Raw genomic sequence first — 21,105 nt, 5'->3', positions numbered from 1 at the left:
ATACTTGGATCACCAGCAGAGTTGGAACCTTTAGATGCACAGCACAGACCTCTGAGCATTAGCAGACTGTTCGCTTGTGGGGGACCATCCACTAAAGGGGGATGAGGCAGCCACTTTGCCAGTGGGTTTCATAGCTGTTGGCTAACAGCAGAGGAATGTGGAGATGCAGGAATACTGGGTTCAGTTACAGGTTCTGGAGGGGAGTGTCCTCTTATGATTGAGGACCCTTCTGCCCCATCCCTCTCTGCTCCTACTCCAGCCTCTGCCCCTCTTTTCCCCCCTCTGCTCCTCCACCCTTTTTATTTGAGCCAGACTGCTGCCTTGTCCTGAGCCTGTCCCCACAGCAGCCCCCAGCAGCTGGGAGGAGGAATTAGAGGGAAAGTCCTGCGGAGCCCCCACTGTCCTGGGGTGGAGCGTGCTCTGTGGGGACAGAATACCATCAGTCTGGTCAGCATGTACATGCACCGGGATGGAATGGTGCATGCACTGTGCAGTTGGATTCAGATAATAATGCTGCCAGTCTCTACTGAGTGTTGATGTGTGAACCAAAATCTTAAAGGCTTAAAATGTGACCAAACTTGGGCAGGTTTTCAATGAGACAGCAAAAGGCACATCCTGGACTATAGGGTAACCTCCCTGCCAAATGTCAGGCCCTGCTTCAGAGCCTGGAGGGGCTAGAGTTTCGCAGTGAAATGGTTGTAGGGGGTTTTGTGCACATAGGCAAAACAATGTATTTTTTCCTCTTAACCTTGTTCTCAGAAACAGCTGAACAGGTTCTAATAACATCTAAAAAGAGTCAGGCTGAGGTAGACACCCAGCATTGGGAATTTCAGCCCAAACCCTTAATGTTTGGCAAAGTTATATGCAACTGAAAACACGTCTTATCACTGAAAGTGTCCGTCAGCCTTCCCTAGAGGTGACGCTACCAGCTCTGCCTAAAATACCCATTTCAAAGAAGTCATTGGCTCCCATGTAAATGGTTTGTGGATGCACATATGGAATCAATTCTGTGGTCTGTTAACAAAGGACAGGTGCACTCCTGGGTGAGCAGGAATCCTCCTGGAAAGGGACTTTTTGATGGAACACCAATACATACTTAATAAAAAATTGCTTCTTCCCTACTTCTCTTGGATTCCCTGGCTGCACTGTACAGCCATAACACACAGCTCCCCATAACCAGTGTGGTTCCTGGAGGAACAGCCAAGGCAGGCCTGACGCTGGGATTGTAAGGGCTCGGCTGGAAACCGAAACCTTTCTGAGCCCTTGCCACTTGCCTGCCCCCTGCTGGTAATCGTTGGGAGTTTGGAGAGAAGTATCCTTGGTCATGTGATGCTGGGTGTTACACAATTGAGAGCCTGGCTAGTGCTTGCTGGACCTGAGTTAGTTAAAGTGTGGCCGTGGGGAGCGGGGAGGGAGAGGGGTTGGCTCGTGTTTGGGTCACGTGTGTGCAGGGGGAAAGAGGCTGGTTCATGCTTTCTTTAATTCTCGCTAGGTCTTTGACGTGGAGACTTCTGTGCAACACGCTGCTCTGACCCTCCCCATCCTTCCGCTGTCCCTGCTGCGGGCAGGGCTGTCTGTCTGAGATGGCGGGCCGGCTGCCTCGCTCTGCGGACCTAACCCGCTTCTGCCAGAAACTCAACCGGGTGAAAACTCTGGAGGATGACATGATGGAGACAACCTTCAACAGATGCCTCTCCACCATTGACCTGATACTGCTGGGCATAGGGGGCATGGTTGGCTCTGGCCTGTATGTCCTTACAGGCACAGTAGCCAAGGAGATCTCTGGCCCTGCTGTCATTGTCTCTTTCATCATTGCTGGCTTTGCCTCTCTGCTGGCTGCTCTCTGTTATGCCGAGTTTGGTGCCCGGGTGCCTAAGACAGGCTCCGCATACATGTTCACCTACGTCTCCATGGGTGAGATCTGGGCCTTCCTGATTGGCTGGAATTTGCTCCTGGAGTACATGATCGGGGGCGCTGCAGTGGCAAGGGCATGGAGTGGCTACCTGGATTCCATATTTAGTCATAAAATAAAAAATTTCACCGAGACCCACATTGGCACATGGCAGGTGCCGTTCCTGGCACATTACCCAGATTTCCTGGCAGCAGGCATCCTGCTGATAGCCACAGTATTCATCTCCTTTGGGGCCAAAGTGTCCTCCTGGCTTAACCATGTGTTCTCTGCCATCAGCTTGGGTGTGATCCTCTTCATCCTCATTATGGGATTCATTCTTGCAGAGCCCAAGAACTGGAGTGCCCAGGAAGGCGGCTTTGCTCCGTATGGACTGTCGGGCATCATGGCAGGCACGGCCACCTGCTTCTATGCCTTTGTAGGCTTTGATGTCATAGCAGCCTCCAGTGAAGAAGCCAGAAATCCTCAGAAGGCTGTTCCCAGAGCAATAGCCATCTCCCTGGGCCTGGCCACAGGGGCCTATATACTGGTGTCTGTGGTGCTAACACTAATAGTGCCCTGGCACACTCTGGATCCTGACGCTTCCCTGGCAGATGCGTTTTACAGACGGGGTTACTCGTGGGCAGGGTTTATAGTCGCTGTTGGTTCCATTTGTGGTAAGTATGGACAGGCTGAAACCTCATGTCCAGACTCCCAGTGCCCCAGTCCCTGGGCTAGTAGCTAGGCCTGTGTCCTCTGGCAGGGTACGTGAAAGAAATAACATCTCCAGTTATGCACTGCATGTTTCCAGGGCCTGAATCATAGCCTCAAGGCTACTGGTTTGTGCTCAGAGCCCTGTATTCCATTTCCAGGTTTGCCACTGACTCTGTGTGACCTCGGACAAGTCACTTAATTGCACTGTGCAATGTTGTGTAATAGTAAATGCTGTGTGCTAACTCCACCTCCTTGGAGGTTGCCTCCCCTGGGAGTTGCTCCCATTGTCTGGGGTTGCCTGTTGATCTGTCCTGGGACTGAGGGAATGAAGCAGCGTCCTGGATAGAGTTCCTACTCCCGGGCAATCTTTCCTGATGGCAAAGTATTCTCTGGGGCTCCAGGGTCCTGGATCTAAAACCGCTGAGGAGCAATAGCCTCCACTGGAGTGAGCAGATGAGCCTGATCATGACCTCCTCATGGGAGAGATCCCTGCACTCCTTGGCAGATGCACATGAGCTCAGGAACTGCACTGCTGCCGTGTCCCTGAGCCAACTCTGGTCCCCAGGGTGGCGTGGGCAGGTTTGGGTGTGTGGCTCTGACTCTGACCCCGTGGCCTCTCTCTTTCTTTATCCTCCCCCCCCCCCAGCGATGAACACGGTTCTGCTGAGCAACCTCTTCTCCCTCCCCAGAATTGTTTACGCCATGGCGGAGGACGGGCTCTTTTTCCAGGTGTTCTCCAGAGTGCACCCCCGCACGCAGGTGCCCGTGATCGGGATTGTGGTGTTTGGGGTGCTCATGGCTCTGATGGCCCTCATCTTCGACCTGGAGGCCCTGGTGCAGTTCCTGTCCATTGGCACTCTGCTGGCTTACACCTTCGTGGCAGCCAGCATTGTTGTGCTGCGCTTTCAGCAGGAGAAATCGGCAGCTCCCCCTCAGCCTGCCAGGAGCCAGCCCAGTCCTGGGCCCAACGAAGGGGCTGGCCCCAGCGAGCTAAAGGAATATGAATCCTTTTCAGACAAGCTGCAGCTGGTGGGCACGTACAAAGCCAAAGTGCACCGGCAGCCAGGGAAGCTGAAGGCAGCTTTCGAGCCCTACCTGGAGTTCCTCACTGACTTCCATCCTGGGGAGGTGGTCACCATTGCCGTGGTTACCTTGATGGTGTCTGCCGTATGCCTGTGCTCCATCTTGGTATTTGGCAACACCCATCTTCATCTACCCACCTGGAGCTACTCCCTGCTGCTGCTGCTCTTCAGCCTGGGATTTCTGCTCAGCGTACTTCTCATTTGGGTCCATGAGCAACAGCAGAGCACCCAGACCTTTCAGGTAGCCATCTGCCCATTTCATTCTCATTGCTTGCTGTGGCCTGGGGGAGGTTGGAGTGGCCCATGCACAATAATGTCTGCAGTAGAGAGGAAGGCTGGGCTTGTGGCTAAAGTGCAGGCTTTTCTTTGGATCAACTTCTGTTGGTGAGAGAGACAAGTTTTTGAGTTACACAGAGCTCTTCTACATCTGACACCTTCATCTTCATCTCTGAATGTCCAAAATTAAGCATAATTAATATTAATTAGTTACAGTTAACTCAAGTGATTAACTCAAAACAAATTAACTCGATTTAAAAAATTAATCACAATTAATCACAGTTTTAATTACTCCGGTAAACAGTAATAGAATGCCAATTTAAATTTTTTGATGCTGATCTACATTTTTCAAATATATGGATTTCAATTATAACACAGCACATGAAGTGTACAGTGCTCAATTTATATTTTTATTAAATACTTGCATTGTAAAAAAAGATAAACAAAAGATAGTACTTTTATGAGGTGAATTGAAAAATACTGTAGTATAATCTCTTTATCTTGAAAGTACAACTTACAAACATAGAATTTTTTAAAATAACTGCACTAAAAAATAAAACAATGTAAAACTTTAGTGTCTACAAGTCTACTCAGTCCTCCTACTTGTTCAGCCAATCGCTCAGAGAAATGAGATACAAGAGATAATGCTGCATGATTCTTATTTACAATGTCACCTGAAAGTAAGAACAGGCATTCATGTGGCACTGTTGTAGCCAGGGTTGGAAGGTATTTATGTGCCAGATTAGCTAAACCTTCATATGCCCCTTAGTGCAATCTACAAGTTGAAGCAAGATCGTTTGTTTATCTCTTTCCAGTGCAAATATTTGTAATAAAAAATAACATAGTGAGCACTGTACACTTTGTATTCTGTGTAATTGAAATCAATATATTTGAAAATGTAGAAAAACGTCCAAAATGTTTATAATAAACTTAAATTGGTATTCTATTAACAGTGCAATTAAAACTGCAATTGCAATTAGTATTTTTAATAGTTTGACAGCCCTAATATTAACTATTTGCATCAATCCTTTCTCAGTTATTTCCTAACAACTCCTATGCAGCAGTGTGGTCTAACTACCTACCTAGTGCCTGGTAACCTAAAGACCAAACACACCCTGAACTCCCTTCTTCAGAAATCTTGCCCTGTCCCTTTCATGGTCTCCTGCTTACCTTCTGTGAATAAGAGTGCAAAACTATGACCTAAAGTTATATTCCTCTAGGCCTATACTATCATAACTAAAACCCAGCCTTTAGTGTAACTACTTCTATTAGGCCTCCTACAACAAATCCTTAATCTAGCAAACCTGGTAACCCAATTACTTATAAAGAAAAGGAGTACTAGTGGCACCTTAAAGACTAACCAATTTATTTGCGCATAAGCTTTTGTGAGCTACAGCTGTAGCTTATGCTCAGATAAATTGGTTAGTCGCTAATGTGCCACAAGTCCTCCTTTTCTTTTTGCAAATACAGACTAACACGGCTGCTACTCTGAAACCAATTACTTATGTTCACCTGCTTGCCCCCCATGTCTGTTTCAACCTAATAAGCAAAACATCAAGGTCAATCATATACCCCTATATCATTATACTCATTGCAAGCAAGGGAAAGGTCATAGGTCAACAACATTTGAAGAATTTTTCTCAGCAGTTGTCTACACTTCAGTGTCCTTTGAATGTGTGAGCTCAGCCTTAGTTGTGACTGTCGTAGGTGTGGTCTCTCCTGGTCACTGGTTGCTCTTTTCCTTGCAGATACCACTTGTGCCACTCACTCCTGCACTGAGCATTCTCCTGAACATCTATCTCATGCTGAAGCTGAGCTACATGACATGGCTTCGATTCTCCATCTGGTTGATCCTAGGTGAGTTCAGGAGGTGGCTAATCAGTGATGTTAACTCTCCTGAGAAGCAGGCCCATTCTAAGCTGAGGAGCTGGTTGACATCCATGGTGATGCTAGGCTAGGGAGTTGTAGGCCAAGTGTTTGCTAAAATGCATCTTGCTGTCAGTGGGAAAATGAATTAAAATTGTCTTGGGTTAAAAAACTAAAAATCAGTGAAATGGCCCTGGCTGGTCTGGGGAAGTAAGAAGGGAAATCAGGCCAGTGGCCTGTTGGGGCTTTGGTTTTTAACTCACCAGCAGGTTGTGTGGATACTACACTGGTCAGGGCCATTATAAAGAGAAGGGAAGTGATACTGTCACATGGTCTGAAACTGGTGGAAGGACCATAGACAATGGGCCATGGCAAATGCCAGTTGGTTGAGTAGGTGGGCAGGGGCTGGTGGGGCCCTGCAGCATTGGCATTGGGCCTGCTTTCATTCTCCCTTTCTTTCCTAGTCAGTCTCCATCGCACACATCGGGGGTCTCTCCCTCCCGCCTTGGCTGAGCCAGACACTGCTTAGTTATGCGCCTCTCCTCCAAGATCTTTTGCCTTGCTGCTAAAGCAAACTCTCTCTCTCTCTGCTGCAACAGGCCTCCTGGTGTACTTTGGTTACGGCATCTGGCACAGCAAAGAGAACCTGCGTGAGCTCACGTCCTGCAACGTGAGTGCCCGCTACGTGGTGTTCCCTAGCAGCAGCCTGGAGGAGACGGTGCAGGCGGTTCAGCCCAACCCCCAGCCCTCGACGGGGCTGTCGGACATGGTGACTGAGGAAGCCAAGCGATGATGCGTCTACGGCATAGCAGCCTCCCTGAGTGAAAAAGGACACCCTCCCACCCCCACTTTCCTCTGCAGAAAGAGCTGCCAGGGCTGGGTCTTCCCTGAGCAAACTCTGGTGTTTGGAGACAGGATGGTGATATGCACACTTCCCCATCGGCACTCACAGCAAAATCACCAGGGAGGTGATGGCTGCCTCCTCTCCCATACCCTGGCACATGGGGATCTGGCTTTTCTCTACCTACTTCTAGCTCTTAGTAATGTGTAAGCCGCGTCTTCCCCAATGGCTCTCCCCAAATCCCCTCCCAAACCCAGCACAATCCTCATAGCAACAGAGGGGTCACATTTCTTTTCTACAGTTCCACCATTCTGTGCCCTGCCTGTCCTGAAATGTTGCGGGGCAGCAGTGCCAATGTGGCCATTCCCACCAGAGCCCACCGTGGTCCATGGTGTATGATGAAGGGTCTCTGGTAAACAGGCAAGAGTTGACACACAGGTGCGTGTAGGCCTGGGAGTCAGGACTTTATCCTGGCTCTCACGGGGACTCCGGGCCTCGGCTGAGTCCCTTCTCCCTGCACCTCATCAGTAAAATGTGAGTGATGCTTATACTGAGCAGCTGGTGGGCTTAATTAGATGATGTGTGTAAAGCACTTGGAATGTGCAAAGCTCTAGAAGTGCAAAGTATTAGGGCATTTCTGCACTAGCTTTCCTGGGCTTCTTGGCACAGACCATTGGGTGCTGCTCAGGCACCTGCTGGCATTCCCTGCCCTGGTCCAGGTCCAGTGCAAGTACCTAGTTTGGTGGGGTCACACCCAGGGCACATTCATGTGGTTCCATTATTCTAAAAGGCACAGAAATGAGCATGAGGCAGCCCAGGCCTTCGTACTGAGTGGGGATGGCAAAGGTGAGGCCAGGGCAAGGCGCTCTGGTTGTAAATCCATGGCCTCACAGGGGCAAGTGCAGAGGGAGCAGAGATTCCCCATACCCTTTGTTAGCTGTTCCCAGGCGAATGGTTTCTAGACAATCAATCACTTTACTAGTGCAGTGGAATAGTGCATTACCCTCGCTGTGCCCTTGCTCACTCATCCCAAGCAGCTGGGCTGCCTGTGCATCAGCCTGACTCTCATGTCCCCCCCAGCCGCCCACACACGGGTCAGTTTGCAGCACTCAGCCCTGTATGACACACAGGCCAGCTAGTCCCTGCCCGGCAGCTACCGCACTCTGAAAGTGAGAGGCAGGACCTAGGCATGCTCTGTGTTTCTGAGAATGGCCTGGGACTTGTGTCCTGACTCAGTGCTGAAGTAGCTTGCAGTGGCCTAGGGCCCTATCTGTGAGACAGCTGCTTCTCAACCCCATCCCACCGCTAACACCAGGCCCTGTAAGGGGCTGCTTTGGGCTCCAGCTCCTGTGCCCCTAGCCCCTTGCAGTTTCCTTGGGGCCCTACAGGCTGCTCTCATGGCATACAGGGATGGGCAGGCCCTCACTTCCCCAGTGCCCTGGCAGGCTCCAGCCCTTAGGCTGTCCCTGCTCTATTGCCAGCTTTCATGTAAATTGGGCTGCGGCATCCCCTGCAAAGCCAGCTTTGGGCTCCCCTCTGCAGGGTGTCAGGGTGAGGCCTTGCCCTGCGCATCAGGTCATTGCTGAGGCTCCTTTTCCCACAGTTCTCCTTTGCCCATTGTCTCCTCTTGGCTGCTGTGCTGTGAGCTACTGAGCCCAGCTCTGACATTAGGCCAGTGCCCAGGGCGAGCGTGAAGGTGGCTGTTGTTTACTGTACATATCCCTCACCCTCCGCAGCTGCATACGTGAGTGGTCATGGCAGCTGTCCCCTGCCCCCACAGTGTGAGGTGCAGGTAGGGCTTGGGCCAGGTGTAAGCCTCACACTCACCTGCGAGTACGGCATTGTTACTTGGTGAGCTTCCGGCTGAGGCCTAGCTACTCGTATTTATTAGGAGGAAATGTGCAGAGCCAATGCAAGCACCACAGAAAGCACAACAGCCAGGCCCTGCAGCAGAGCATTGGGAGGGGCTTGCACAAGGCAGGAGATGGGGAGCAGGGAAGGGACACTGGGCTTCCGTTCTGACAGGCTGGCTGTTTGTCGGCTGGGGCTGCTCGTGGAGCCCACAGGAGGCAGCTGTGCCGCATGGGCATTGTGAATTTGCTGTGACTGCCAGAGCGGGTGTACTTAGCACACGCTGTTCTGGGTCCTGCCTGCTCCATGCTCTGTTGGTGCCACCTTGCCCTGCACTGGCACTTGTGTTGTGTGAAATGTGCCACACCGGGGGCTGCTGTTGCCAATGGCGTGGTATGTCCCTGCTGTGCTCTGCTTGGTGCCTGTGTAACGGTGTGTAATAAAGGTACTGACACTCACCCTACATATAAATAATGGTCCTGCAATCGTTCTTTCTGGGCGGGAGTCTGTCCACACTGCTCTGTAGTCACTCTAAATGAAAGTGGAGTCAGCCTGGTGCAAGTCTCCGGCCATCCCTTCTGTGGTCCTGGGGGGCCAGCAAAACCCCTTCTGAGGCACCCCACTGCACCAGCAGGGATTAGGGCATGGCTCTTCTTGTGCTTTGCTCTTCCAAAGCTCCAACAGCTTTGCTGCATCATGCCCAAGTCCTGCAAAGACTGAACCAAGGCAGAAGCTCCAGGACTGGGAGGCTGGCTGCTGTGTGTTGGCCAACTCCATATGGAGATGAGTTTGAGGCTCCCCTTTGAGGAGCAAGTCTACACAGCAGCAGGGGTATAGTATCTTCGCTCCTGTGTCACTAGCCCCAGCCTTTAATAGGCCACAGGGCTGGATTAACACAGACACTACAGATCCATGCCTAGGGCCCCAGCTGCTGGAGTCATGTCGGCACCCTTAAAATTTGTCAGTCCCCTGGCTGTAGTTGTTGCATAGAAAAGGTGGAAGACACAAACCCAGTGTAGTCAGTGCACTGACACCTCCTGAGGAGTTAACACCCTGATGCAATGCCCCATCAGCCCCAGGCCACCAAAGGACTGTGTGAGTAGCTAGAGGAAAAGAGGGCTGGCCCACCCACACAAGCTGATACTCCCCAGCTGCCGGGACATGCACTGGAGGGGTCCCTGCTGCCACACCTGCCTGTCTGAAAAGACATGGTGGGGACCATGCCACTGCCATTTCAGCAGGGGGTGAATTCATGATGGGGAGCAGGGCTGCAAGTGGCCCTGCATTAGGCATAGCAGAGCCTTAGGCTTGGCCCCAACCCATACCTCCAGCTTTCTTTGCCATAGCTCCCCCCCAACTTGTTCTTGGAGCCCCCTTTCCTCCTGCCTGTCCCACCTGCCATATTGTCAGGGTATCGCCCTGCTCATGGTCCACTCCAGGAGTGTCCAGGCAGGTCTCAGAGTTCCAACTGTCACCTGCCTCTGGGCAGTGACCCTTGGTCACGCTCCCTCCTGCCTTACAATGTGATGTCCCCAGCAAGCCAGTCTGCACCCATGCATTGCCCTGGATCCGGGGGCTCCGCACAGTGTATTGCCAGCAGTTACAAGTAACAGCATCGCTCTTTTTAAGTAGGCACTTTTATTTTTAAAGTAAGAATAATAAAAGTTCCTATGCAGATGCTTAAAGGTTACAAGAGGACCCCCATTTGGAGGGTTGCATTCTGTCAGAGGGCAGCCTTACCTGGGGTGTCCTCCAGCACCAGGCTGTGGCACAATTAGTGCACCTGCCTCAGTTTCCCTCCTTCAGAGTCCCCAGTAACTACACCAGAGCTCTCTTGCCTCAGTTAATATCCCTCTTTGGGACTGGTTTATTAGTCAGTTCAAATAATCCACAACAAAAGTCCCCAAATATAGTCAAGTACTATGTGCACTGAAAATACCACATCTGGTCCCCTCATTCCAGTGTCTCATATGTAGGACACTGGCATCTTCTGCCACACCCAGGGTCTTCAATTCTTTCCTGTCCTTTTGCCAGGACAGCTACCACAGCCCTTCCAACTGGAATGCAACTCTGCTCTTCTCCACAACCTCTCTGCTGGCAGATTATCCTCACAGGGGAGCATCCCTCTGGCTCCAGCTCTCCAGTGTGATGTCAGCTGGCAAACCCTACCACTGCTCCCCTGCCTTCAGCCCTCTCTGGCCCTTGGCTTTTCCTCCCAGGCTTACAAGTCAGCAGCCTCTGCTGCTCTCTCTCTTAAGAAGGTCAACGAGCATTCCTCCCTGCTGCTTTCCTGCCTTTCTCCAGAATCACCTACAGCTTCTTTCAGGTCTTTGCAGCTCTCACCTGCCCCTTTTCTTCTCTTAAAATCCAAGTTGGAGGCAGTCGATCAGTCACAGGAGCACTGGCTCCTTTTCTCTTAAATGGCCAGTGCCATCTTTTGACAATACCAAAAGATTGGAACATCTGTTAGAGTAATCAGATAGCAGGAAATGAAAGCCAAGAGCCAGACATGAATTGCAGATGAATTATTTATTTCTAAACATTATGAGGCTGGCATTTTAAAGTAGCATGCAGTAACATAACCCTTAGCATCCCCGACAGGCTCCTCTCAGACAAAGTGCACATCTGCCTTCACAGCCCCAGAGTAGGCAGGCACAGGCTTGGCTTTCTCCTTCAGGTGGGAGAAGAGAAGTGGCAACTCACAACGAAGGGAAACCTGTGTCGTTATCTGCCAAGAGGCTGCTTTGGGAAGGAGAGCTTACTCCAGCCAGATGTCTGCTTTTAAAAAGACCAGTTCCTGCCTTTGATACCAGAAGCTGTTAAATGCCATCCCATCATTTGCAGTTCTTTACCTGCACCTCACAGTAGCAAGGCAAGGCTGCATTTGAGATGGAGCAGCAAATACTGCTCACTACTCTAGATTGATCCACTCACACATACACACATCACAAAGATGTTGCAGCCCTTTGCCTGCTTTCCAGAAGGACCCACTCAGTTGAGCACTCTGAAAACACCTCCAAGGCACTAACTGGCTGCCAAGATCATATCGAGCATGGTCTGGTCTCTGGTGTGTTAGTAAAGCCATGCCAACACTGCACATGGAAGAGGATTACTGGTCTCCTTGAGAAATCTTGTGCCTTACACATACCTTCCAAGTGCCCAGAAACTCTGTGTCTGGTCTTGTGGGCACATTTTCCACAGATCACATCACCCAAGAGCGTGGACTCTGGGCTGGATGGACACTGCATTGGCCACTAAAGAACTTAATTTTCTTATTCAGAGACCACAAGTTATTCCTCAACAGCTGTACTTGAGGAGCTGGGTAGCGAACAAATGGGGAATCAGAGTGGATGCCATGCGCTGAGGGGTGCAGGGTATAAAAAGCACAATGCTCTCCACTTGTCCCCTCTGCTCTTCATGGCCCCCAAAGACAAGGACTCTAACAATTTTAGTTGTTTCTTCTACACTTGGTGACCAGTGGCTTCTCTCCAATGTTACAGAGCAAATGATGTAAGTAGCCTGTTCTTTAGTGTGACGTTCAGAGGGAGATTCTGGACAAAGAGGAGCTGTGCCCTACTCAGGGGAAAGCCTTCTCTGGTTGCAATTCCTTCTGCTGCAACTTCCGTATCAGCTCTAACAAGTTAATCTGTAAAGTCAGCTCCTGTGAAGGGAAAGACTTTAATGAAGAAATCAGACAGTCCCATTTCTCTGACACTGGCTGCTAGAAAGAGCTGCAGAGGGAGAACCTGGTCTGCAGCACACAGACTGTCAGTCACACTAGGGGAGTGAAAGGGAAAAACTGCCCATGCAGAACTAAGGCTTATTTTGGTTTAAACACATCCACAAAATATGAAGTACATCACCACATGAGATCTGATGCAAATCATCCCATTACAGCAGGGGTGCGCAAACTTTTTGGCCTGAGGGCCACATCTCAGTATGGAAATTGTATGGAGGGCCAGCTGGGGCAGGGGATTGGTGCGCATGGGGGCGATAAGGGCTCCAGCTGGGGTGCAGACTCTGGGGTGGGGCTAGGGATAATGGTTGGGGGTGCAGGAGGGTGCTCTGGGCTGGGATCAAAGGGTTTGGAGGGCGATCAGGGCTGGGGGCAGGTGGTTGGGACGTGGGGTGGCGCGGCTCAGTGGTGCAGGTGTGGCTCCTGGAAACAATGGCCCGTCTTCCTCCGGCTCCCGTACAGAGGCGGGGCCATGCCATTCTGCACGCTGCCCCGTCCGCAGGCACTGCCCCGTCCGCAGGCACTGCCCCGTCCGCAGGCACTGCCCCGTCCGCAGGCACTGCCCCGTCCGCAGGCACTGCCCCGTCCGCAGGCACTGCCCCGTCCGCAGGCACTGCCCCACTGGCTGTGGTTCCCGGCCAATGGGAGCTGTGGAGCTGGCGCTTGGGGCGGGGGCACTGTGTGGAGCCCCCTGGCTGCCCCTGCTTCTGGGAGCCATGCGGAGCTGCTGCACGCGGAGAGCGGAGCAAGGCAAGAGTCGGGAAAGCTCCCAACCCTGCTCCCCGGCGGAAGCTCGAGGGCCGGATTAAAAGGCCTGAAGGGACGTAGTTTGCCCACCCCTGCATTACGAGGTACTGATGCTTTAAGACTCAACACTTTATGAAGGTTCTTTCCTTTTCCACTGCTTGTTCGTCAATACACCAGGTGAGGGGGCACAGTGGCCTGTCGCCTTTGCAGCATGTATGGTACTAGGTGACACTTTCCATTAAAAACTTACAAGTTAAAATGCTCACAAAAGGAAAAGGTGATCACTGAGATTTAGGTCTGGTTGGGTTATTACTTGTACTCCCTTGGCAAACAACATTACTCAACTGTGAGGAGCTCCCCTGTAAAAACCACTATTATCCTCCTTCAAACCCCTTCTTATAAACGTCCTTTTCTGTGATACCTAAAAAAAATTTGACAATGGTTAGGCCCCGGTATACTCAGACTGCTGCCGATAATGCTGTGTCAGTTTTCTCATACTCCCCTATCTGTCTGTCTCCATCTGTTGTTTCTTGTCCTACATAGATTGTAAGGTCTTTTGAGCAGGGGGCCATCTTTTTGTTCAGTTTTTGTAGCGCATGAACACAGTGGGGTCCTGGTCCATGATGAGGCCTCTTAGACACTATGGTAATGCAGATCAATAATATTTCTGTATTTTTGAAAAATAACTGTATGGAGGCGTTTAGTAGAGCAAACTGGAACAGGAACGTGAGCTGATGGGTGCAGGAGGAGATTTATGGAAAACAATCGGTTATTTCTATTATGGCAGAGGCTGGAGATTCCAACCAAGAACTGTATCCTTTACCAAGTCCCTTTACAGTAGGCAGCTACACAGAGGTGATGGCAGTGATTTATAGATGAGGAAAGCAATCAGCTCACTATATGTTAGGTTTATTTTCTAGCTAAAGCAGACTAAAGTTTCAGGGTTGAGAGGCTCCTGGCATACACTTCTCATCTCAATGTAACCCACAGTAGAAGACTGTGGCTCTTTGTCCCCGTCATAAATATAAAGGGAAGGGTAAACCCCTTAAAAATCCCTCCTGGCCAGAGAAAAAAAATCCTCTCACCTGTAAAGGGTTAAGAAGCTAAAGGTAACCTCACTGGCACCTGACCAAAATGACCAATGAGGAGACAAGATACTTTCAAAAGCTGGGAGGAGGGAGAGAAACAAAGGGTCTGTGTGTCTGTCTATAGTCTGTCTTTGCCGCGAATAGACCAGGAATGGAGTCTTAGAACTTTTAGTAAGTAATCTAGCTAGGTACGTGTTAGATTATGATTTCTTTAAATGGCTGAGAAAAGAACTGTGCTGAATACAATAACTATTTCTGTCTGTGTATCTTTTTTGTAACTTAAGGTTTTGCCTAGAGGGGTTCTCTATGTTTTGAATCTAATTACCCTGTAAGGTATCTACCATCCTGATTTTACAGGGGGGATTTCTTTATTTCTATTTACTTCTATTTTTATTAAAAGTCTTCTTGTAAGAAAACTGAATGCTTTTTCATTGTTCTCTGATCCAAGGGTTTGGGGCTGTGGTCACCTATGTAAATTGGTGAGGCTTTTTATCCAACATTTCCCAGGAAAGGGGGGGTGCAAGTGTTGGGAGGATTGTTCATTGTTCTTAAGATCCAAGGTCTGTAGTCACCTAGGCAAATTGGTGAGGCTTTTTACCAAACCTTGTCCAGGAAGTGGGGTGCAAGGTTTTGGGAAGTATTTTGGGGGGGAAGACGTATCCAAACAGCTCTTCCCCAGTAACCAGTATTAGTTTGGTGGTGGTAGCAGCCAATCCAAGGACAAAGGGTGGAATATTTTGTACCTTGGGGAAGTTTTGACCTAAGCTGGTAAAGATAAGCTTAGGAGGTTTTTCATGCAGGTCCCCACATTTGTACCCTAAAGTTCAGAGTCGGGGAGGAACCTTGACAGTCCCTCTCTACTGGTTGGTTTACATAAGAAGTTTGAGCCTGCTGCTGTTTCCAGCCAGAGGACTTAGGCCATGTCTAGGCAGTGAGTTAGTGCGTGCAGCAAGCCAGGTTGTAGATCTACAGTTCACCAGGTTGCCAAGCATTAATATGCCATGTAGACAAGCCTTTTGCCCTTTGATTCATGCAGCTGAGCAAGGATCACACTTCTAACACTGGAGACAGAGTTCAAACCCTCTGTCATGTGGCTGGATGAAACAATAAGGATGGCTTCTGGTATTTTACCCTTCATTTCTAAGGGTTTTTTTTAGCCATTTACTTGTAAGAGTACTGACAAATCTTGCACTCTCTGCTCACAGACCTGTGGGTTTGTGGTGATGTAAAATCCAGACACTCCAGCTTTCTCCAGCGTGCTCTGCTGGTCAACTACTTTTTGGTCCAGTTCCAAGACTATTTTCTCATCCATCAGTCGCTGTTCCTCTCGAATGCGCTGCTCCACAGCCTGAGAAATGAGAAAAAGACACTGGGATTCTAAAGCTAAAGAAGTTTAATGTTCTTCCTCTAGTTACTTTCCTATTAGCTTTTCTCCAGCCCCTGTCTAATGAAACCCAGAAGCTACTTTGATCCTTTGGAAGCTTTTAAAGGGGCCCAGGACCTGTTTGTACTCCCCAAGAATAGCTTATTCTCTGCATTTTTGAAGGACAAGAAGATAGGCTAGGCAGCACCATCATGGTGCCCACCACAATGCATGGGACAACTGCTCTCCTCATGAGGCTGTGAGTTAGAACACCAAGACCAGGTGCATATGTCTCTGCAGAGCAGGCCCTGGAGCCAATTTGTTCACAGACCTAATTCCCCAAATCCTGACTTGCTAACAGGAAGGCCAGTTCAGTCATGGCAACCTCTGCAACTACAAACTGATTCTTTGTGGGAACTGCATCTGCCTGGGGAGAGATCAGCCCTCAGTCAGGGTCCAGGGCCTCCTGAAGGGCCATGAGCAAGTTTCAGGGGGTCTGCCACAAATAACCAGAGAGCAGGGCTCGCGTTAGGTCGCTGGGGCCCAGGGCAGAAAGCGGAAGTCCCAGCCCCATTACCCAAAGCTGAAGCCCAAGCAACTTAGCTTTGCGGGCCCCCTCTGTGGTGTGGGCCCCAGGCAATTGAACCACAGAATCTCAGGGCTGGAAGGGACCTCAGGAGGTCACCTAGTCCCACCCCCTGCTCAGAGCAGGACCAATCCCCAACTAAATCATCCCAGCCAGGGCTTTGTCAAGCCTGACCTTAAAAACCTCTAAGGAAGGAGATTCCACCACCTCCCTAGGTAACGCATTCCAGTGCTTCACCACCCTTGAAGTGAAAAAGTTTTTCCTAATATCCAGCCTAAACCTCCCCCACTGCAACTTGAGACCTTTAGTCCTCGTTCTGTCATCTGCCACCACTGAGAACAGCCAAGCTCCATCCTCTTTGGAACCCCCTTTCAGGTAGTTGAAAGCAGCTATCAAATCCCCCCTCATTCTTCTCTTCCACAGACTAAACAATCCCAGTTCCCTCAGCCTCTCCTCATAAGCCATGTGTTCCAGTCCCCTAATCATTTCTGTTGCCCTCTGCTGGACTCTTTCCAATTTTTCCACATCCTTCTTGTAGTGTGGGACCCAAAACTGGACACAGTACTCCAGATGAGGCCTCACCAATGTCGAATAGAGGGGAACGATCACATCCCTCAATCTGCTGACAATGCCCCTACTTATACAGCCCAAAATGCCATTGGCCTTCTTGGCAACAACGGCACACTGTTGACTCATATCCAGCTTCTCGTCCACTGTAACCCCTAGGTCCTTTTCTGCAGAACTGCTGCCTAGCCACTCAGTCCCTAGTCTGTAGCGGTGCATGGGATTCTTCCGTCCTAAGTGCAGGACTCTGCACTTGTCCTTGTTGAACTTCATCAGATTTCTTTTGGCCCAATCCTCTAATTTGTCTAGGTCCCTCTGTATCCTATCCCTACCCTCCAGCGTATCTACCTCTCCTCCCAGTTTAGTGTCATCTGCAAACTTGCTGAGGGTGCAATCCACCCCATCCTCCCGATCATTAATGAAGATATTGAACAAAACCAGCCCCAGGACCGACCCTGCTTGCTACTCCCTAATGCCACCCCTGGTTTTCAATCTACTCAATATGCAGGAAACCATTGTTGTGGCACAGGCGGGAGGTGGAATTTTTATAGCATGTTGATGTGGCCTGAAATAAAAAGGTTGAGAACCCCTGTCCTATGTCACAAGAAAAGGTTTCTGAGATAAATAAGGGCATAAGCTGAGCAAGGGAACAACCCCATGGGAGGCATTCTGGGAATTGGGCATGGTCAGTAAGCACACCAAGATTCCTAACCTAACTCTCTGCCTCTGCTTGGTCCTTGCCAGCTCTAATTTCTTAGGAGCGTAGCAGCAGAAGCACACAGCATTGTATTTCTTGTACTTCACTGATTTGTATGGAGGCCTTAACAGCAGTCAGAGCCATCCCTTGGGTAGGGCGAATTGGGGCGACTACTCTGGGCCCCATGGGCCAGTGTGATTGGCTGGCATAGTCGGTCCCAGAGGAGACGAATCCGCCACTTCCATCCTGGGCCCCACAGGCTGGTGCGATTGGCCGGCGCAGTCGGTCAGTCCCTGAAGAGATGAATCCGCCTTGTGCCCCACACTCCCCTAGGGACAGCCCTGACAGCAGATCCACCATATTTACATCTGCAGTCTGCTACCAGAAGTGCACAGTACACAAATAATCAATTCCTTTCACCTCCTCTAGTGATTTCTCAGGATAGGCCCGTGGGAGTGGTAGTCTAGAGCACACAACAGGGTTTGATCATCATTACTTACTGACTGAAGATGGGGAGGAAAGAACTTTGTTAGGGCCTTTCCGATCATCAGATCAGGTCTCCAGACTGATTTCAGAACCAGCTTCAATGTTTGTGCCCTAAATTTAAATGTGGCTTCATTGTTTTTTACAAATGACAGACAGTACTGCAACGAGGTTGCTAGAGCTGTTCCTACCAGCTACAAATTGCAAGCTACAAAGTGCTAATGAAAGCCTCACCTCCAGCTCCCTCTGCTGAGCTGCTTTGAGAACTGGCAGGTTGTGAGGTTTGCAGGATTGCTGGGCCTCTTTGTGTCTGTGGAACATTTCTTGCTTGAGCACTGATTAATAAATACAAAGTTAGACTCTCCATCCAGAATGACAGTAGGCAAGGCAGTAACACCCAGCATTTCCCCTATTCACAGCAGAAGGCTAGGCTTTGGAAGTTAAATATCTTATTCCAGAGAACTCTGCTTTCAATAATTCCATTGCAAGCAGCAGCAGAGCACCTCCAGGGCCAAGGAGTAGATACCCAAAGGCAAAAGTACAGAAGATCAAGCACCACACAAATGTATTTATCAATGTGTTTGAATAGCAGAACTCTGCCCATAAGTTCTCAAGTCTCTTTGCTACCCACAGTAAGACTAAGTGCTTTAAAATGTAGCCACTAACGTAGCTCACGTGCCATTGAGGAATTATATTAATTCTTCAGTCTGCACAAGAACACTGGTTCTGCAGCATGGCCATATACATATACACTGACAAGGACTGGAGCATTGCTCCCAACATCCCTGCCACAAGCACACACTCAGTGAGGTTATATCTCCTAAATGGCCACTCATGCTTGTACTGGGGCTGCCAGCCCATGAGATCAGGCTGCAAGACCCTGGGTTTTCCCAGCTATTAATCTTGTACAATCTGACTTCCCCCTGCTCTCAGTGTCCAGAGCTGAGCAGCTAGACTGCAAAGCAAAGGAACTACAAGTACCAGCTTCCTAGAAAGGAGGCGGGAGAGGGATCGGGGCTGGGCAGTGGCTCGGCTCTACCGGGGGCTCGGCTCTACCGGGGGCTCTCACCGCGGTGCTCACTGTGCAGCTTCAGCCGTTGGTTGTAAAGGTTTTTTTCCGTCAGGTGCTGGATCTCAAGCAGACCCTGGACGATCTCGAAGACGGTGCCATCGATAAGTGCCAGCGCCAGGTCACTGAGGATGGTGTACGATAAACGCTGCTGGCAGGAGCTGCGGAGAAAGGGCAAGGAAAGGGGTGCGGGGTCGGGGGCGGAGCGGACAGCGCCCAGGGCGAGTCCGGAAAGCCGGGGTGTGGGGCAGCCCCCTGGAGAGTCCCCTGTGCTGGAAACCAGGGCGAGCTCCCCGCAGGGAGCGGCCCGGCCGGAGGGCAGAGCAGAGCAGAGCAGAGGGCGCCTGAGGCTGCATTCCCGCACAGGGGGCCGGTCCTCCCCTACCGGGCAGGTCCTCCCCTACCGGGGGCCGGTGGTCCCCTACCGGGGGCCGGTGGTCCCCTACCGGGCCCCTGCCCCCCCCGGGGGCTGGTCCCCTACCGGGCCGGTCCCCCCCCCCGGGGGCTGGTCCCCTACCGGGCCGGTCCCCCCCCCCGGGGGGCTGGTCCCCTACCGGGCCGCTGCCAGAGGAGAGCTCAGCCGCGGGCCTGGCCGGACTGGGCTCGACACGCGCGGCGGGGCGAGGGGTTTCCGATCGCGACAGCGGGTGTCCATGAGGCGGGGGGCTCAGGCCCGGCGCCCCCCTCACCTGGGCAGCCCCTTCACCAGCGCCTGCAGCTCGGACAGCAGCTGGTAGTGCCGCTCCTGCTGCCGGGCCCGCTCCGCCGGCTCCTCGTAGCCGAGCCCGGGCCCGCAGCGCTCCATGCAGGGCGGACGGACTGACGCCGCGGGAACGCTCCGGGGCCAACACTGGGCTGCTTGTGGGCGGCCGTGCGCGCTCTGGGCACGGGGGGAGGCTGTGCGTGGGGAACGTGCGCGCTCTGGGCAGGCGGGTGGGGGGGCTGTGCGTGGGGAACGTGCGCGCTCTGGGCACGGGGGGAGGCTGTGCGTGGGGAACGTGCGCGCTCTGGGCATGGGGGGAGGCTGTGCGTGGGGAACGTGCGCGCTCTGGGCAGGCGGGTGGGGGGGCTGTGCGTGGGGAACGTGCGCGCTCTGGGCACGGGGGGGGGCTGTGCGTGGGGAACGTGCGCGCTCTGGGCAGGCGGGTGGGGGCTGTAGGGGCAGGTTCGCAGGGTGCGGGGTACCGAGCTGCCCGGAAGGCTCCTGGGTGGCCTGGACCCTGCGTGCTGTGGCGCTGCGGTCATGGGCGCTCTCGGGAGGTGGGGGGCAGGATCTCTGTGGCTGTCAGGGTTGGTAAATGCATTAGGGGGGTGCTGGGAGCCATTGACCCAAACTGCAAACCCTGTAGATGATGGAAGCCACTTCAAGCCAGGGGGTGCAGCGGCAGCATCCCCAGCCCCCCTAGTTCCAGCCCCTGTGTGCGTTAATAGCCCAAAGTCACTTTAAAAGGAGCCTCAAACTAGACCAATCTATGTATTCAGGGTCTGGGAACGTGCCGGGGGAGGGCGAGAGGCCCACAGGGAGGTGCTGACTGACAGGCAGGTGCTGCATTCTGGCCCTGCACCAACCACTCTGCCACCGTGACGTGGTGTGACACTGCCCCCCCCCACCTCGAGTACAAGGCCACAGGTACCCTCTCCAGCACCCTGCAAATACCCCCATCCCAGTACACACACACATCCCTCCAGCACCCCCAAATACTCCTTCCAGCACCTGCCAATTGTACCCCCCCAACTGTCCCCTAGGATTGCCAATACTCTAGGATTCCCCTGGAGTTTCCAGGAATTAAAGATTAATATTCAATTAAATATTATGTCATGTGATGAAACCTCCAGGAATATGTCTAACTAGAACTGGCAACACTATCTCTTTGCTCCCCTCCTTCCCCTCCCCTACGCACTGTCATCTATTTGGGAACATGAAATATGCTAATATTTCTGGGCCTAGAAAAAAAATGCTGTGTAGTCTTTAGAGCCATCTACTGGTAGGTTCTCTGTTAGCTAGCTTGGTACATACTGACCTCTCTTGTGAACCAGTCTCACGACATGTGGTGACTGGGGACAACAGTGGGAAAACTACTTGGGTTAATTTAGTTAAACTGCAAGTGGGATGTGTCTACACTGCCACAAAACCCATTCGCCTCCCAGCAACAGGGTTGTTCTGGTTGAGAAGCAAAGTAACTTCTATCAATGGATGTCTAGAGAGCCATCAATGGGAGAAAATTTGTGCATGGGTGATATTAAAAAAAGTTAG

The 21,105-nt window shown here is 51.4% G+C and overlaps 3 protein-coding genes across 4 annotated transcripts in view; 2 read left to right on the top strand and 1 right to left on the bottom strand.

The window, feature by feature from the left end:
- The window catches only part of LRRC74B (leucine rich repeat containing 74B), a 60,807-nt gene extending 59,225 nt beyond the window's left edge, over positions 1 to 1,582 (top strand). The window contains exon 10 of the mRNA XM_073313510.1: positions 1,493 to 1,582. Within this exon, the coding sequence (XP_073169611.1) occupies positions 1,493 to 1,582 (90 nt within the window). The remainder of the gene's footprint in view (positions 1 to 1,492) is intronic.
- A 1-nt stretch (position 1,583) lies between these two features.
- On the top strand, positions 1,584 to 8,992 carry SLC7A4 (solute carrier family 7 member 4). Its single transcript, XM_073313508.1, has 4 exons — positions 1,584 to 2,565; positions 3,249 to 3,925; positions 5,709 to 5,817; positions 6,426 to 8,992. Exons 1-4 carry the CDS (start codon positions 1,584 to 1,586, stop codon positions 6,617 to 6,619), a joined length of 1,962 nt encoding a protein of 653 aa, XP_073169609.1. The 3' UTR covers positions 6,620 to 8,992.
- A 2,036-nt stretch (positions 8,993 to 11,028) lies between these two features.
- LOC140898926 (protein DGCR6-like) lies at positions 11,029 to 19,741 on the bottom strand. 2 transcript variants are annotated; one of them, XM_073313518.1, is made up of 5 exons: positions 19,541 to 19,741; positions 18,852 to 19,012; positions 18,017 to 18,117; positions 15,297 to 15,437; positions 11,029 to 12,179 (listed from the first exon to the last, which is right to left on the bottom strand). In XM_073313518.1, exons 1-5 carry the CDS (start codon positions 19,654 to 19,656, stop codon positions 12,096 to 12,098), a joined length of 603 nt encoding a protein of 200 aa, XP_073169619.1. In that variant the 5' UTR covers positions 19,657 to 19,741; the 3' UTR covers positions 11,029 to 12,095. The 2 variants fall into 2 exon arrangements, with proteins under 2 accessions (XP_073169619.1, XP_073169618.1); XM_073313517.1 differs by lacking the exon at positions 11,029 to 12,179 and adding an exon at positions 12,830 to 13,422 and having other exon boundaries at positions 15,255 to 15,437; positions 19,406 to 19,634.
- Between the last annotated feature and the right edge of the window lie 1,364 nt (positions 19,742 to 21,105).

The sequence above is a fragment of the Lepidochelys kempii genome, chromosome 15 (genome assembly GCF_965140265.1).
Source record: "Lepidochelys kempii isolate rLepKem1 chromosome 15, rLepKem1.hap2, whole genome shotgun sequence".
NCBI lineage: Eukaryota > Metazoa > Chordata > Testudines > Cheloniidae > Lepidochelys > Lepidochelys kempii.
Note: the sequence above shows the minus strand (reverse complement) of the source record. Positions and strands in the feature narration are given on the sequence as shown.

Bases quoted from the DNA above. Each gene is read 5' to 3' on its own strand.
- LOC140898926 (XM_073313517.1), bottom strand. From the start codon at position 19,506: ATGGACACCCGCTGTCGCGATCGGAAACCCCTCGCCCCGCCGCGCGTG. The intron at 15,438-18,016 runs GTGAGGCTTTCA...CTCATTTCTCAG, and splicing joins CTCAGCAGAGGGAGCTGGAG to GCTGTGGAGCAGCGCATTCG. The intron at 13,423-15,254 runs GTAAATGGCTAA...AATTTTTTTTAG, and splicing joins ATTTGTCAGTACTCTTACAA to GTATCACAGAAAAGGACGTT.
- SLC7A4 (XM_073313508.1), top strand. From the start codon at position 1,584: ATGGCGGGCCGGCTGCCTCGCTCTGCGGACCTAACCCGCTTCTGCCAG. The intron at 2,566-3,248 runs GTAAGTATGGAC...CCCCCCCCCCAG, and splicing joins CGCTGTTGGTTCCATTTGTG to CGATGAACACGGTTCTGCTG. The intron at 5,818-6,425 runs GTGAGTTCAGGA...CTGCTGCAACAG, and splicing joins CTCCATCTGGTTGATCCTAG to GCCTCCTGGTGTACTTTGGT.